This window comes from Cherax quadricarinatus, chromosome 21 (genome assembly GCF_038502225.1).
Source record: "Cherax quadricarinatus isolate ZL_2023a chromosome 21, ASM3850222v1, whole genome shotgun sequence".
In the NCBI taxonomy this organism is placed as follows: domain Eukaryota; kingdom Metazoa; phylum Arthropoda; class Malacostraca; order Decapoda; family Parastacidae; genus Cherax; species Cherax quadricarinatus.
The window spans coordinates 6,927,892-6,945,174 of record NC_091312.1 but is presented as its reverse complement, the minus strand read 5'-3'; the positions used below and the strand labels follow the sequence as shown (position 1 = coordinate 6,945,174).

General features: G+C 40.5%; 1 protein-coding gene across 5 annotated transcripts in view; it reads right to left on the bottom strand.

Moving 5' to 3' along the window:
• Nucleotides 1-17,283, bottom strand: part of LOC128689188 (uncharacterized) — a 433,687-nt gene that overhangs the window by 22,891 nt on the left and 393,513 nt on the right. For 4 of the 5 annotated variants that reach the window (XM_070087146.1, XM_070087144.1, XM_070087148.1 and 1 more), the window contains 2 exons: nucleotides 5,902-7,426; nucleotides 5,571-5,773 (listed from right to left, as the gene is read on the bottom strand). In XM_070087146.1, the coding sequence (XP_069943247.1) occupies nucleotides 5,571-5,773; nucleotides 5,902-7,426 (1,728 nt within the window). Of the gene's footprint in view, nucleotides 1-5,570; nucleotides 5,774-5,901; nucleotides 7,427-17,283 lie in introns of those variants that run through there. The other variant, XM_070087149.1, reaches the window with a different exon arrangement.

Genomic DNA, 17,283 nt, shown 5'->3' with positions numbered 1-17,283 from the left:
CATTTGAATTCTCCCACGAATTTTTTAGCCACTTGTTTGTCTGAACTGGCACCCTCACCAGGCCTTACAACACTGTGTATGTCACTTCACTTCTTGAATTTTTCGAACCAGCCTTTGCTGGCCTTAAATTCACCTACATCAGCACTTGTTTCAGGCAGTTTCTTTATGAGATCATCATGCAACTGCCTTGCCTTTTCACAAATTATAGACTGCACAACACTATCCCCTGCTAACTCTTTCTCTCTGATCCACACCAACAACAATTTCTCCACTTCTTCAATTGTTTGGGATCTCTGTTTGGTTATCACATTCACCCCTTTCGCAACATCAGCTTCCATGATTTCTTTTCTCTTTGCCACAATGAAACTGATTGTTGATGGCGACTTCCCGTACATCCTGCTGAGTTCAGCAATGTGTATGCCACTATCATATTTTCTTAGGATTTCTTTATCCAGTTCTACAGCGTTCCTCACTTTCTTTACCAAATCACTAGCACTAGGAGCTCTCTTTGGGGCCATGGTCGCTTATTTGGCACACACACAAAAAACAAGTGGCAAAAACAATAGACTATTACAAAATGTTTCGTATGACCTGGCAGGATATGTTCACTCACCGTGAAACAACGCTACACTGGCTGAGAATGCGTGTGGGAGGTGGCTTTGTCTGCACGCTGGGCACTTGACAGGTTCCGTATGACTGACGAAAACGGAACCAAAAAATAGACGAAAAAAGTCGGCCAAAACCAAAATTGGCAATAACGGAGATTGACGAAAACGGAGGGTCCACTGTACATTATTATACATGCATTATTATTATATGTATATTATTATTATTATATTATATTATCATGCTATTATTATATGTTTTTTTTTTTCAACAAGTCAGCCGTCTCCCACCGAGGCAGGGTGACCCGAAAAAGAAAGAAAATTTTTATTATATGTATTATTATTATTATTATTATATAAATAATTTGTAATTTTTATTCACACAAAAAATAGAAGATTTACTGTTATGCAGACCACTGCATTATTGTAATAATTGTATAAATAATGTCAACCCATTCATGATGGCATAGTTTACTCTTGAACATCGCCAAAGAATTGAACATTTCTGCTACTTTGAGCTCAATTTCAAGGTACTTTTCATTGTGAAACCAATCAAAATCATATCTATTTCTGTAATATATCTTCCATTCTATCAAATGAGATAAAAAAAAAACGAGAATACAACCATAAAAACCACATGAAAATACCGCTAAGGGGCAGCTAATGGCTGAGAAGTGAACTCCGTTATTTATGGTCTGATTTCTTTCATTTTTTGTGTACATTAAGAAGCATCTTCCCATCATACATTGCCCAAGTTTCAATAAGGTAGTCCAACAAACAAATGAGATCCAATTCCCTAGATCAAGAGCAAGATCCCCTCACCAGTGTCAAGGAACCTCCCTTGAGGCCCGCTCGCATCTGGAAATTTCATTCGCGTCTGGAAGCAAAAAATTGAGTGAGCGACTGCTCATATCTGGAAAAACTCACACGTTGGTGCACTCGTAAGTAGAGGTTCCACTGTATTTAGGTACAGGTACACATAAGTACAATTATCAGAGTATATATAAATTACATAATAACTTTAAAATATTTGAAACTTTGGAAAGTTTCCAGACATAATCACAGAGAATGTAAACAAACATGAGTGGCATGCAGAGGCCATAATAGTAACTCAGGCAGCTGTATAAATGAATTTTTGGGTATAATTTTAAATACAGTACAGTGGACCCCCGCATAGCGACCTTAATCCGTGCAAGAGGGCTGGCTGTTATGCGAAATGTTCGGTATGTGAATGAATTTTCCCCATAAGAAATAATGGAAATAAAATTAATCCGTGCAAGACACCCAAAAGTATGAAAAAAAAAATTTTTTACCACATGAAATGTTAATTTTAGTACACACAAACTGAAAAAGGCATGCACAATTACATGACACTTACTTTTATTGAAGATCTGGTGATGATTGATGGGATGGGAGGAGGGGAGAGAGAGTGTTAGTGTTTAGAAGGGGAATCCCCTTCCATTAAGACTTGAGGTGTCGAGTCCTTTTCTGGGGTTACTTCCCTTCTTCTTTTAATGCCACTAGGACCAGCTTCAGAGTCACTGGACTTCTTTCGCACAACATATCTGTCCATAGTGGCCTGTACCTCTCGTTCCTTTATGATTTGTCTAAAGTGGTTCACAACATTGTCATTGTAACAGTCACCAGCACGGCTTGCAATAGCTGTGTGAGGGTGATTTTCATCAAAAAAGGTTTGCACTTCAAGCCATTTTGCACACATTTCCTTAATCTTTGAAGTAGGCAATTCCTTCAATTTCTCTCTCCCCTCCTTTGAACCAGTTTCCCCAGGTCTGGCCTCTTGCTCTTGAAGTTGATCTATCAGCTCATCAGTGGTTAGTTCTTCATTGTCCTCCTCCACCAACTCTTCCACATCCTCCCCACTAACCTCCAACCCCAAGGACTTCCCCAATGCCACAATTGATTCCTCAACTGGTATACTCCTCTCAGGGTTAGCCTCAAACCCTTCAAAATCCCTTTTGTCTACACATTCTGGCCACAGTTTCTTCCAAGCAGAGTTCAAGGTCTTCTTAGTCACTCCCTCCCAAGCCTTACCTATAAGGTTTATACAATTGAGGATATTAAAGTGATCTCTCCAAAACTCTCTTAGAGTCAGTTGAGTTTCTGAGGTCACTACAAAGCACCTTTCAAACAGAGCTTTTGTGTACAGTTTTTTGAAGTTTGCAATAACCTGCTGGTCCATGGGCTGCAGGAGAGGAGTGGTATTAGGAGGCAAAAACTTCCACCTTAATGAAGCTCATGTCCCCATAAAGTCGCTCTGCCACGTCTGTAGGATGACCAGGGGCATTGTCTAACACCAGGAGGCACTTAAGTTCTAATTTCTTTTCAGTTAGGTAATCTTTGACATTGGGGGCAAATGCATGGTGTAACCAGTTATAGAAAAAGTCCCTAGTGACCCATGCCTTACTGTTTGATCTCCACAGCACACACAAATTATCCTTGAGGACATTCTTTTGCCTGAACGCTCTGGGAGTTTCAGAGTGATACACTAATAAAGGCTTAACTTTGCAATCACCACTAGCATTGGCACACATCAACAAAGTAAGCCTGTCTTTCATAGGCGTATGTCCTGGGAGTGCCTTTTCCTCCTGAGTAATGTAGGTCCTGCTTGGCATTTTCTTCCAGAACAGGCCTGTTTCATCACAATTAAACACTTGTTCAGGTTTCAGTCCTTCAGTTTCTATGTACTCCTTGAATTCCTGCACATATTTTTCAGCCGCTTTGTGGTCCGAACTGGCAGCCTCACCATGCCGTATCACACTATGTATGCCACTACGCTTCTTAAATCTCTCAAACCAACCTTTGCTGGCCTTAAATTCACTCACATCATCACTAGTTGCAGGCCTTTTTTTAATTAAATCCTCATGCAACTTCCTAGCCTTTTCGCTTATGATCGCTTGAGAGACGCTATCTCCTGCTAGCTGTTTTTCATTTATCCACACCAATAAGAGTCTCTCAACATCTTCCATCACTTGCGATCTTTGTTTCGAAAACACAATTAAACCTTTGGCAAGAACAGCTTCCTTGATTGCCTTTCTGTTGCCCACAATAGTAGAGATGGTTGATTTGGGTTTCTTGTACAACCTGACCAGGTCGGTGATACGCACTCCACTTTCATACTTATCAATGATCTCTTTCTTCATCTCTATTGGAATTCTAACCCTTATTGCTGTAGGGTTGGAACTAGAAGCTTTCTTGGGGCCCATGGTCACTTATTTTCCAGAAACAGCACCGAAAACACTGTAATAATACGAAATATTCCGATTGTATGCTTGAATGTTACCGCGGAGGCTGGCTGGTAAACAATGCCACCGGCGGAACATATGAGGCTGGCTCAGGCCGCACATTGGACGCGTCTCGGACGAAGGGCGCTGAGCGGGTTTTTGGGCGGTATGCGAGGCAAAATTTTAGCGATCAAAGCGTCCGGTATGCGGATTGTCCGTTATGCGGATTGTCCGTTATGCAAGGCGTCCGGTATGCGGGGGTCCACTGTATATGTATTAGCAAATCGCCATAAAGTGGGGCCCTCCTATACATTTTGCTTTTCAAATTACATGAGGGGCAACTGCCCTTGCTCACTTAAAATCCAGGACTCCATGAGTGGTTCTACTATAATGGTAATGACCCCATGCAGCATGTTTCAATCACATTGTACAAGTGCAAGCTGGAGACTACCAGGGTGCACATCTCCAGGAATGTCTTGTGGAAGTTTGGGAAGATCGCAATTGAGGCTGCAGTTAAAAACAGAGGATACAAAAATTTGTAACAACTCGTCTAAAGAAGATGAAGGAGGAACCTTAAGAAGAGATGAATGGTGTGAGTTAAATGCCCAAACTGCCTGCTCAAACTGTCAACAGGAGTAACAAGGGGTCAGGCTGTGAATGAGAAGAACAGGGAAATGATCTTTGTTACACAGATCAGGTAGCATAGACTAAATGTCTAGTGCTTTAGATGCAGAGCAAATAGAACGATCTAGACAAGTAAGAGTATGAGTGCAAGTCATTTAAAACATGGAGGGGATGAGAAGTGAGAAAAGCTTCCAATTGGTCTCCATGTGCCATAATGAAAACCTTCTCAAAAGAAATGATGAATATTAAAATAACCAATAATAGGAATGGTGGAGGTAAGAAAGAAATCAGAAACTTAAAATCAGGAATAGATAATGGGCATGGAGAAGATACGAAGAGCTTATCATGGATATGATTGTCCATGATGGAGTTTTTTCTTCTGGATATAAAAGGGGTTGGGGAGAGGAAGGAAAGGAGGAGGACTGGCTCCAAGGAGAAACAAAGAGGGACTATATCCCCTCCCCTCCATGTCCAAGAGTACCTCAACATGGCTGGCAGTGCTGATACTGCATGGGACCTGCTCTCTACCTTTCATGCCAACAGACTAGTAATCCAGGATAGCAATCTCACATCAATCAACAGAAGAAGGGCAACCAGAAACCTGCTGAGAGGTATACCCCCTTCAGCTGCCACCTCCGTGCAGCCTTCAAAGATACACCTGTCACTTGAAGACACATGAAGTTGCCCTATGAAACTCTGGCACATCTCTACATGAACCAAATTCCATGGCAAACACCATCACCACCAACAATGTCCTCAATGGAATGATACAAAAATCCCCTTTCCCTCAACTTAGGAGCTGTAATTTACAAGGAAAATATCCCCAAAGATTAAATGTAGAGGGGAGGGGAGGGCACACAAGGGAAAGGGAGGTGGGTATAATTATATTTGGTTCAAGGAAGAAGACAAAATGTCTAATTCCTCAGATAAAGAGCCTCTTCACAGTGCCCAGGAACCTTCTTTTGAAGTCAATATATGTAAAATTAAGGTTGTCTTTAATACAGCGAAGACTCTGTAGTCACTACAGCTTGCTTAGTTTAAATAAAAGGCTAATAGATATGTCTAGGCTTTAATCTTTACTACATATCTTGGAACTAACCTGAAATAGATATTCTCTCTTGGAGGTGCTGGCAAGCGTGTAATCTTAAGAGGTAAGATGCCATGGGCTGATTTGTGATGCTGATTGATAGGGCGGTGACGGGCTCGTTCACCACAATAACCACATTCATATTCGGCACGGAAAAGCTGTTCAAAAATTTCTCGTCGTAGCTTCTTCACTTTTACTGGTCTATCTGCATGGATCTGATAAAATAAAATTCTATAATGATTTTTTTTAACAACATTCTTTGGAAACAATAATAACTGGTTGAAAAATTACAAAATTTAAAATATTTGCTTTTTACATGAAATTAAATCAATGAATTACTTACTTTTTTCATATGTGCTTTAAGTTCTTCTAGCTTCTCACTACTTTTCTTGCATAGTCCACACTTGTATATTAAATCTTCAGTTTCATTTTCTGAACTTGACTGCACAAGAGATTCATTCTCATCTACTATTTCACAAACTTCAACTGTTTCCTCTTCCTCAGTATCTACACTGTATCTACTTGGTGATTTCATGTCCTTACCACTTCCCCTTCGTTTTGCAATATGCAATGGGTTGATAATTGAACTTTCTGAGCTGCTGGTAATGACCGTGCTAGAGGCAACGCCTGTGGATGTTGCAGTGCTGATGCCACTGTCACTTGTGCTGACATCTGTGTCTTGTGCCATAGAATCACACTTGGCAGCTTCTGAAGTTGCTTGTGGCAGTTCTTTATCAGCAGTTGTGCTACTCACTACTTGGTTTGAAACTTCTCCATGATGCCGTAAAACCATTTTAATTTTAAAATCTATTAGAGGATGATTTTGAATCCAGTGATCCATTGCTTGAGCAAGAGATATACTCTCTGCAACACAATGTATACACTTGTATATATACACCTCTGTGAAGATCTTATCACCTTCTTCCTTTCTTACTTGATAAGGTAAGTCTCTGTGTTGCTTCTTTATGTGATCATCTATAGTGGCTTTATTTGAACGCTGGTTACAATGACAGCAGCTATAACTAACCTCAGACTCAAGACTGGCAGATGGTAGAGAAAACTGACTACCAGGAGTTGATAATTCACTGGTGGCAGTCTCTTGTACCTGACTAGATATCAGAGATGATGGCTTTGTGAAGGATTTTCTTGCTTTTGATCTTATTGGTTTTGGACCAGGACACAATTTTATTAACTTGCTGCCAATGGGCACTGATGAAACAGAACCTTCACTGCTTTCAACAGGACTAGTGTCTCCTTCTCCTAGAACTCCATCCTCATTTGTTTTGTCACAAACCAGGTGGGTAATGTTTGGCTTAAGCAGTTGATGTTTCCACCTGTGATGGCGTAGTGCATCTAAATTTGTGTTAAAGCGCCCATTACAATGAGAACACATAAAGAGACGTGTGTCTGCATGCTTACTACGTTTATGTTGATTAAGGCCTGATGCTGTACTTATTGTGAAAGGACAGAATGGGCAACTAAACGACTTCGGTGTCTCTTCTATGGGTGTGATTTCTTCTGTAATATCTTCACTAACATCTGATTTCACTTTATTTTTCAAATCTGTAGTATGGATTACCTTTCCAATTAAATTGGCAACCTGGGCTCCTTTAATCAGAGTTTTCCCTTGTGGTGTTTCTTCTCTTGTGCATACAGTGTCTTCACCCTCAACAGCAGCAGGTTTACATTTCTCCCAGTCATTCTCTCCTTTAATATCATTACTGGATACTGGCTCATCACCTTTATAGACTTTGCATCGTTGTGAAACATTTAGTACTTCATTCTGCAGTTTGGGATGCTTGATACTACTGTGTTGTTTTACTGCATCTTCACTGTTGCTTGCAAATGGACAATAATGACATTTGAATCTGGAAAATAAAAAAAAACTCTTGTTTTTATACAAGACATAAATTATAATTAATTTCATATCTGACTTTCATAACAAAAGACTGATGGTAAAACAAAAATATCGAATACAGTGGAACCTCGGCTTACGAATTTAATCCATTCCGTGACCTCGTTCGTATCCTGATTTGTTCGTATGCTGAGTCAATTTTCCTCAGTTAAATTAATTGAAATGGCATTAATCTGTTCCAGCAGAATTCCTGCTCTTAGGAGGCAAGACAAAATACTTCAGTATGATGCTAATATCAACTCTACAGCTTATTTATATATCACAGTTCATCTAATTTCACCATCACTCAAGGAATGCACAACAGGTGCATCACTGTCAGTGTTCAGCACTTCTTCGATGTCAGCTTCCTGTAATTACATTAGCACACAGTCAAGATGAGTAAATAGAATTGTCAACGCTTATTGCTTGGGTACGTTTATTCTGTTAGTGGGTTGGATCTGTGAAGGACCTGCCTAGTATGGGCCAACAGGCCTACTGCAGTGTTCCTCCTTTCTAATGTTATTATGTACCCACAACACCAATCATACCCATCCCCACCCACTCATATATTTGTCCAATCTCTTTTTAACCCTTTGACTGTCGAAGGGCCAAATCCTGAAGTTGCTTCTGGTGTCGCAAAATATTCGAAAAAAAAAAAAAATTATTTTTTCTTATGAAATGATAGAGAATCTTTTCCCGATTGTAAAGACACCAAAAAAACGAAATTTGATGGAAAACTGACGGAATTACGCTATCGCGAAGTTAGCGACTTCGGCGATATTTAAAAATCGGCAATTTCGCCCACTTTGAGCCCTATTTTCGGCTAATTCCGTTATTCCAGTCAACCAAACTCATAACTATTTCTTCAGAACTCTATTTTTTCTATCGATTGAGTACAAGAAACTGCCCATTTACCGATTTCAACTACCCAATAACATGGTCAGAAATTTGCAATTTGGCCAATTTCACGAAAATTAAAAAATATGACAATTTCAAAATAAGGTCCAGAATGAACAATGCAGACATTCCTGGCTCTAAAATAACATTTTCTTTGTTCATCAGTCATGTCTCCAGGTCCCTGTGATATTACTCTTGCTTTTTATTTTGAAATTTTATTCAAACAAAAAATAGAAGATTTACTGTTATGCAGACTACTGCAATACTGTAATAATTGTAAAAATTACATCAACCCATTCATGACTGCATATTAGAATGGCTATTTGGACATTTATTGGACAATGACATCATTTGTTCACTTTTGAACATCGGCAAAAATCAAACATTTCCTGTACTTTGTGCTCCATTTCCAGGTTCTTTTTATAGTAAAATTAATCAAAATCACCTCCATTTCTATAATATAGTTTCCATTCTATCAAATGAGACCAAGAAAACGAGAATACAACCACAAATACTATACGAAAATAGACCACAAAGTCGGCATTTTAATTAAAAAAAACGGTCGGAGTTTTTTTTTTCTCATTATGCACTGCGTGCTCCAGGATTTTTTTTATGTGGTGCACACTGACCACACAGACCCATTCTCTCACATGTGGGCCTACTAGCTTTCTCCTGCCTGATTTGAAGCCGCTAGAATTTATGAGTATATATACGTCAAACACGGTACCTCGCAAACGTATATATACGGCCGCGACAGTCAAAGGGTTAAAGCTACCCAAGGTTCTATCGAAGCTAAAACCTTGGGTAGTTTCAAATTTAGGTTGGATAAATACATGAGTGAGAGGGGTTGGATCTGAGTGGGACTTGCACGGGAGTAAATAGGATTTTTAAAGCTTATTGCCTGGGTAGCGTTCCTTGTTAGTAGGCTGGATTTGTGAAGGACCTGCCAAGTATGGGCCAGCAGACATGCTGCAGTGTTCCTCCTTTCTTATGTTCTTATGTTGATGAGTGGCACAATCTGCCTAGTATGGTTATTGAGGCTGAAACCTTGAGTAGTTTCAAATTTGTATTGGGTAATTACACGAGTGAGAGGGGTTGGATGTGAGTAGGGCCTACACATAAGTAAATAGAATTATAAGAACATAAGAACATAAGAACGAAGGAACACTGCAGAAGGCCTACTGGCCCATGCGAGGCAGGTCCAAGTCTCCTACCGGCTTAAGCCAATGCACCCAACCTAGTCAGGTCAGGTTACATTGACTTAAGGGAGGAACACGGCAACCGACCTGGTAGCACAAGCTATCAGGTCTAACTCACACCCACCCACATCTACTCATGTATTTATCCAACCTATTTTTAAAGCTACACAACGTTCTGGCCTCTATAACGGTACTTGGGAGTTTGTTCCACTCATCCACAACTCTATTACCAAACCAGTACTTTCCTATATCCTTCCTGAATCTGAATTTTTCCAACTTAAAACCATTGCTGCGAGTCCTGTCTAGGCTAGATATTTTCAGCACACTATTTACATCCCCTTTATTTATTCCTGTCTTCCATTTATACACCTCAATCATATCCCCCCTAATTCTACGTCTTTCTAGAGAGTGCAGTTTCAGGGCCCTTAGTCTATCCTCATAGGGAAGGTTTCTGATACATGGGATCAACTTTGTCATCCTCCTTTGTACATTTTCCAGAGAATTTATATCCATTCTGTAATAAGGTGACCAAAACTGTGCAGCATAATCTAAATGAGGCCTAACCAAGGATGTATAGAGTTGAAGAACAACCTGAGGACTCCTATTATTTATGCTTCTTGATATGAAGCCAAGGAATCTATTAGCTTTATTGCGAACACTTATGCACTGTTGTCTTGGTTTCAGATTACTGCTAACCAGAACTCCTAAATCTTTTTCGCAATCCGTAATATTAAGATCTACATTATTTAGTTTATATGTGGCATGGTTATTGTCCTGTCCAACATTTAGAACTTTGCATTTGTCTATATTAAACTGCATCTGCCACTTCTCCGACCACTGCATCAGTCTATTCAAATCTTCCTGGAGTGCTCGAATGTCCTCGTCAGAATGAATTCGACGGCCTATTTTGGTGTCATCGGCAAACTTGCCGATGTCGCTCTTTATGCCCTCATCTATGTCGTTTATGTAGATTGTGAACAGCAGGGGGCCCAACACTGACCCCTGTGGAACACCGCTCGTGACGCTTCCCCACTCTGATTTCTCCCCATTTATGCAAACTCTCTGCTGCCTATTTGTCAACCATGCCTCTATCCAGGAAAAAATTTCTCCTCCTATTCCATGTGCTTTAATTTTCCTCAATAGTCTCTGATGTGGGACCCTGTCAAAAGCCTTACTGAAGTCCATATACACAATATCATATTCATTACCATGATCTACCTCCTCAAATACCTTAGTGAAAAAAGTTAATAAATTCGTAAGGCAGGAACGCCCCTTTGTAAAACCATGCTGAGATTCGTTGATTAATTTATGCTTTTCAAGGTGGCTACGAACTGCCTCGGCAATTATTGATTCCATAAATTTTCCCACTATGGAGGTTAGGCTTATTGGTCTATAGTTCGAAGCTAAGGACCTGTCACCTGTTTTGAAAATAGGTATCACATTTGCCATTTTCCACTTATCTGGCACCATGCCAGTTTGTAGTGATATGTTGAAAAGATTAGCCAAAGGTGTGCTAAGCTCCTCTTTACATTCCTTTAGAACCCTTGCATACAGTTCATCAGGGCCTGGGGATTTGTTAGGTTTTAATTTATCTATTTGCCTAAGGACCATGTCACTTGTGACCCTAATCGTGCACAGTTTATTATCGTCCTGTTCTACATAATTTATCATTACTGGAATATCGCTGGTATCCTCCTGTGTAAAAACTGAGAGGAAGTATGTGTTAAAAATTCTACACATTTCCTTATCACTGTCAGTGAGCTGACCCGAGGAACTTTTGAGTGGGTCTATCTTGTCCCTGATCTTACTTCTGTATACCTGAAAGAATCCTTTTGGGTTAGTCTTCGATTCTCTTGCAACTTTAACCTCATAATCTCTTTTTGCTTTTCTAATTCCCTTTTTTATTTCTCTCTTTAACTGAATATATCGATTTCTTAATTGCCCCTCTCCTCTTTTGATTTGCCTATATATGCCTCTCTTTTGACCAATCAGATATTTTAATCTATTGTTCATCCATTTAGGATCATTTTTGTTTGATCTGATTTCCCTATTTGGAACATAATTTGACTGAGCAGCTAGAACTATGCCCTGGAAAGCATCATATCAGCAACCATCACCACCTACCTGACCCTCAGTCAGGTCATTCCAGTTCAGCCCACCTAAGTAATTTTTCAGTCCTATGAAATCAGCCAAGCGAAAGTCAGGGACGGAGACTTGATTGCCATTATTAGGGGAATTCCATGATATATTAAAACTGAGTGATTTGTGATCACTTTCCCCAAGCTCATCATTAACCTCAAGATTATTAATTAGTGTTTCCCTACTGGCAAGAACCAAGTCAAGGAGGTTATTTCCCCTAGTTGGCTCTGTCACAAACTGTTTTAAAAAACAATCCTGGATCGTATCAAGAAAGTCACCTGACTCTAAATTTCCAGTCAAATTGCTCCAGTCAATCTGTCTATAGTTGAAATCTCCCATTAGCACAACATTTTCGTATGTAGATGCCTTACGAATTTCGTCGCATAGAAGTTTACTGCACTCCCTATCAAGAATTGGGGCCCTGTAAATCACACCCAAAATTAGTTTTTCTCGGCCCTCGAGAAGCTGTAACCAAACAGATTCAGTGGCTGACGCTTCTAATTTAATATCTTGTCTAACACAACAATTTAAATTGTCTCTGACATACATCGCTACTCCACCACCTTTCCTGTTGACCCTGTCAGTGTGGAATAATTTATAGCCTTGTATGTGACATTCAGAGGGCATCTCTCTATCTTTCAGATTGAGCCAGGTCTCTGTTATAGCAATAATATCTATGTTTCCTGCACTTGCAATTAATCTTAGCTCATCTATCTTATTTCTTACACTCCTGCTATTAGTATAGTAAACCTTAAGGGAGCTAGTCCCTTGCTGCCCTCTGCTGTCCCCCTTTGTTTGCTGACCTGATCTATTGTCTTTATTTATAACTTCATGCTGAATGCCTTTTATACATTTACTGTTTCCAACCCAAGTGTTGCAACCTGCTTGTTTCCCACACACACCCATACCTCTATCTTCCATCAGTTTAAAATCATAGGCATTTCACCAATGGCCTTCTCAATCGAGTCTGCAAGTGCTACCACCCCAGCCCCAGAGAGATGTACCCCATCCCTTGCATACATATCATGTTTGCCATAAAAGTTGTTCCAGTTGTCAATGAATGGGATTGCAAGTTCCTTGCAGTATCTGTCTAGCCAGCAATTTACACCAATTGCCCTAGACAACCATTCATTTCCTACTCCCCTTCTAGGCAAGATGCTACATATGATTGGGATCCCTCCCTTAGACTTAATGAAATCTATAGCTGACCTGTACTTATCTAGCAGCTCTTCTCTCCTACCCTTCCCAATATCATTTCCACCAGCACTGAGACAGATAATGGGCTTGTTCCCATTACCTGACATGATATTATCCAGCCTGTTGACAATGTCCCCAACACCAGCTCCAGGGAAGCACACTCTATCTCTCATCTTCTTATTCCTATTACAAAAAGCACGGTCAATATATCTTACCTGAGAGTCACCAACCACAAGAATGCGCTTACCTCCATTAGCAGGGGCAGTAGTACCCTTACCTTCACTGGCCACTGAAGTACATTCATCCTGAAGAACAGAGAAGCGATTTCCTACCTTCAGATCTTCACTCTTAACTTTCCTTACTCTGATGCGCCTCCCATTACTGTGAACCACTCGCCACTTGTAGCAGGTGCTGGACTGCACCTCACTGCTGGTAGCCGTTGCTACCTCCCCAACTACAGCCTCCTCACAGCGAGAGACAGACTGCACCTCACTGCTAGAACCCTCATTCCCCACAACTCCAGCCACCTCACACTCTCTCCCAGACCCATTGAGGTGGACCTTCAGCCTCCTAATCTCCTCCTGGAGAAGCAAGACCTCCTCCTTCAACTCTCCAACCTCAATTTTTAAAACACTGCAGAAGCAAGCCATGTTTTGTAACCGTCCACGCTTATCCCCAAAGCAGCTCAGGGTCTGTGACCTCACGTGACGACTGACCACTGGCCACTGTGCATTATTATCAAAGCTTATTGCTTGGGTAGCATTGAAAATTGAGTTGGAAAAATATTCTGTTAGTGGGATGGATTGTGAAGGACCTGTCTAGTATGGGCCAACAGGCCTGCTGCAGTGTATTATTATTAGTACCTGTGCATTATTATAATAATAATATTATTATTATTAATTTAGGGAACTGGAGCACAGATCCAAGTCCCTTGATCAAGAGCCCCTCACCAAGGAACCTCCCTTGAGGGGGAAGTTCGCATCCTGACATTTCGTTCGTATCCAGAAGCAAAAAATCGATCGAGTGACTGTTCGTATCCTGAAAAATTTGCATAGTGGGGCATTCGTAAGCCGAGGTTCCACTGTACTACAACCGTGAAGACATTATAAAAGCAATTTATCAAAGTTTACAGAAGCTACTTTTATGTTAATTTCTGAAGAAAAAGAGTCTCCATCAATTTGCAACATAAGATATGAAAATGATACAATGTACTAACCCTATAATCTTCTCATACATGCAAGGTCTTTGATTATATTCAGAAATATTATTTTTCAAGCATGCTAGTCATTTTTCTCTCTGAATGTTTTAAGAAAAAACAAACACAAGAAATACTCTATAATTTTACAAAGAGTGTCAGGAACACTTTCACACTCCCCACTCTTAGCAACACCAAGGATTGATGTAAGGCTGATGCTCTCATCTATTTTCCTGACTGATCTATTTAATGTTAATCTTGAAAACAAAATTAAGCAACCAGTACTAAATTATAGGCACTTCTTTTCACATCATATATTTGATGCTATGGTTTTCCTGGAAGCCTTACAATGTGGTGGCAATAAAAATACTTTCAAACAGTTCTATTAGAACAATGGAAGCAAACTCCATAGAAGAGATTAAAAATAGATATAACAGCTAAGAGGCAATACCAAGAGCAAGAGCTAATACTCATAAGCTTAAGTAAGAGTGATAATGATAATAATAATTTGGGATTCTGTTATTTCTAAGCACCTTTTCATTCAAGAAATTCACAAATGCTTGCACACCAAGCCATAAATGCCACAACAATGATGAGGAAGAAATACCAAAATTTATATTCAAGAGTGAATGTGATCATAAACTCTGGAAAAAAGAAATTTGTTTTCAGCTGAGACTTTAAAGCATGAATAGAATCCAGACTCTTAATAGACATTAACAACCTGCTGAACAATCTACTCCCTATGTAAGAAAAGGCTTTTTCTGTGAATGACTTTACTTCAAGAACATAAGGTTCAATTAGTACCTAATAAATTTGCAAATCACACCAATTTAGGATGTAGCAAAGGTCAACCTCATTGGTTATGAAACTGCCATTGTAAAAAAGGCAATTTCATTACATGTATGTAATCAAAGAATCTTTTTTTTTTTTTTTTTGAATGTACAACCAAAATTTCCTCTGGCTCATCTCTCTCCAGTAAATCTAGCCCCAAGTACCTTTGAAGGCTTTCGTGAGTTTTCCCGTATTTGCAGCCTGGTCCTTGGCCAATTTTGTCTGGTGCATGCCTAATTCACCAGGTTGTTACTGCCAGAAGCCTGTTGACCCACACATTCATCACAGCCTGGGTGATCTGGCACTTGGCAGAGATACGTGTCCAGTTTCCTTTAAAAACTTCTACACTTGTTCCAGCAATGTTACTGATATCTTGTGGTAGTGTTAAACAGTTTGAGTCAACAAATATTGATACAATGTTCTTTTATTATACACCAGCACATAGGAGAGAGGAGTTTACAGTGACGTCTCGGTCTGGCTTGAACCATTTACAAAATCACAGTATTATGCCTTCTTGTTCTATCTCTTATTGTGACCAATATGTGCCTGTTTTTCACATGGTTTATTTCACACATTCTCCTGTATCTCACACTCCAGTATGCTGCTATGGCAGTGTGCAGATTTAGGATCAGGCTCTCAAGCATCTTCCCCATATATATTATCATGCATCTCTCTCCTCTACACTAAGGTATTCCCAGTAATTTAAATGCCTTATTGGCTCTAATCTCTTTCCTGCCCTGAAAGGCACAGTCAACATTGGACAATAATCTGTGTGTGTGTGTGTGTGTGTGTGTGTGTGTGTGTGTGTGTGTGTGTGTGTGTGTGTGTGTGTGTGTGTGTGTGTGTGTGTGTGTGTGTGTGTGTGTGTGTGTGTGTGTGTGTATGCATGCATGTGCGTGTGTGTGTGTGTGTGTGTGTGTGTGTGTGTGTGAGAGAGAGAGAGAGAGAGAGAGAGAGAGAGAGAGAGAGAGAGAGAGAGAGAGAGAGAGAGAGAGAGAGAGAGAGAGAGAGAGAGAGAGAGAGAGAGTGAGTGGAGAGAGGAGTAGAGGAGGAGGAAAGTGAGGTGAGGAGTGGAGTGAGAGAGTGAGAGTGAGTGTGAGAGTGAGTGTGAGAGTGAGTGTGAGAGTGAGTGTGAGAGTGAGTGTGAGAGTGAGTGTGAGAGTGAGAGAGTGAGTGAGAGAGTGAGAGAGTGTGTGTGTGTGTGTGTGTGTGTGTGTGTGTGTGTGTGTGTGTGTGTGTGTGTGTGTGTGTGTGTGTGTGTGTGAGAGAGAGAGAGATATAAAGATAGAGATAGAGATAGAGAGATAAAGATAGAGAGATAAAGATAGAGAGAGAAAAAGATAGAGAGATAGAGATAAAGATAAAGATAGAGAGAGATAGAGACACTGGATGAATCCAAAGTCAACTGTGTGGTAGCACTGGACATTGCTGGTGCTTTCGGCCGGGTGTGGCACCAGGGCCTCTTAGCAAAACTTCAAGCACTGGGAATTGCAGGCTCTACGCAATGTCTCCTCAGTGATTACCTTCATGATAGATCTCTAAGTGTAGTTCTCAATGGAACGGAATCAGCAAGACATCCTGTTGGGGCAAGTGTTCCACAAGGAAGCGTGCTGGGACCATTGTTATGGAATGTCTACTTCAACGACCTTCTTCATCTCATCCCAGAATCACATGCATATGCAGACGACTGTACACTGACATTCACTTATCCAAGAGAAGAAATGCCAGCTGCTCAAAGCTACATCAATCACCAGCTAAGAGCTACATCAGCTTGGGGAACTAGATGGCAAGTAACATTTGCACCTGAGAAAACGCAAATGATGATCGTCTCTAGGCACCATGATGGTAATGTTGGTGCAGTAGTAAGGATGAATGGGAGGGTGTTGGCACCTGGAGAAGAAGTTGATATCGTTGGGGTGAAATTTGACTTCAAACTAACCATGAAGAACCATGTTGTAAATCTAGCAAACAAGGCAGCAAGGAAGCTTACAGCACTACGCTATATCTCGCATCTGCTTGACAGTACGGGGTTGAAAGATTCTGTACGAGGCACAAGTACACTCACACCTTGAGTATGCTCCACTTTCTTGGTTTGCCTGCCTCCCCTCTCATCTGCGATTGCTTGACAGAGTGGAGAACAGAGCAAGACGTCTCATCTCTCGCCTGGACCCATCGTGGATAGATCTGTCATTTCAGCAGAGCCTTCAACACAGGAGGGATGTGGGTGGCCTTACTGTTATGTACGTATAAGGCCAATATTGTCAAAGTACCACACTTGGATCCGCTTCGAGGACAGCATGAAACAAGCTTTTACGCCACAAGACGGGCAGAAAGCAGCAACTTCACTCTGGCTGTACCCTTCTCCAGAACATC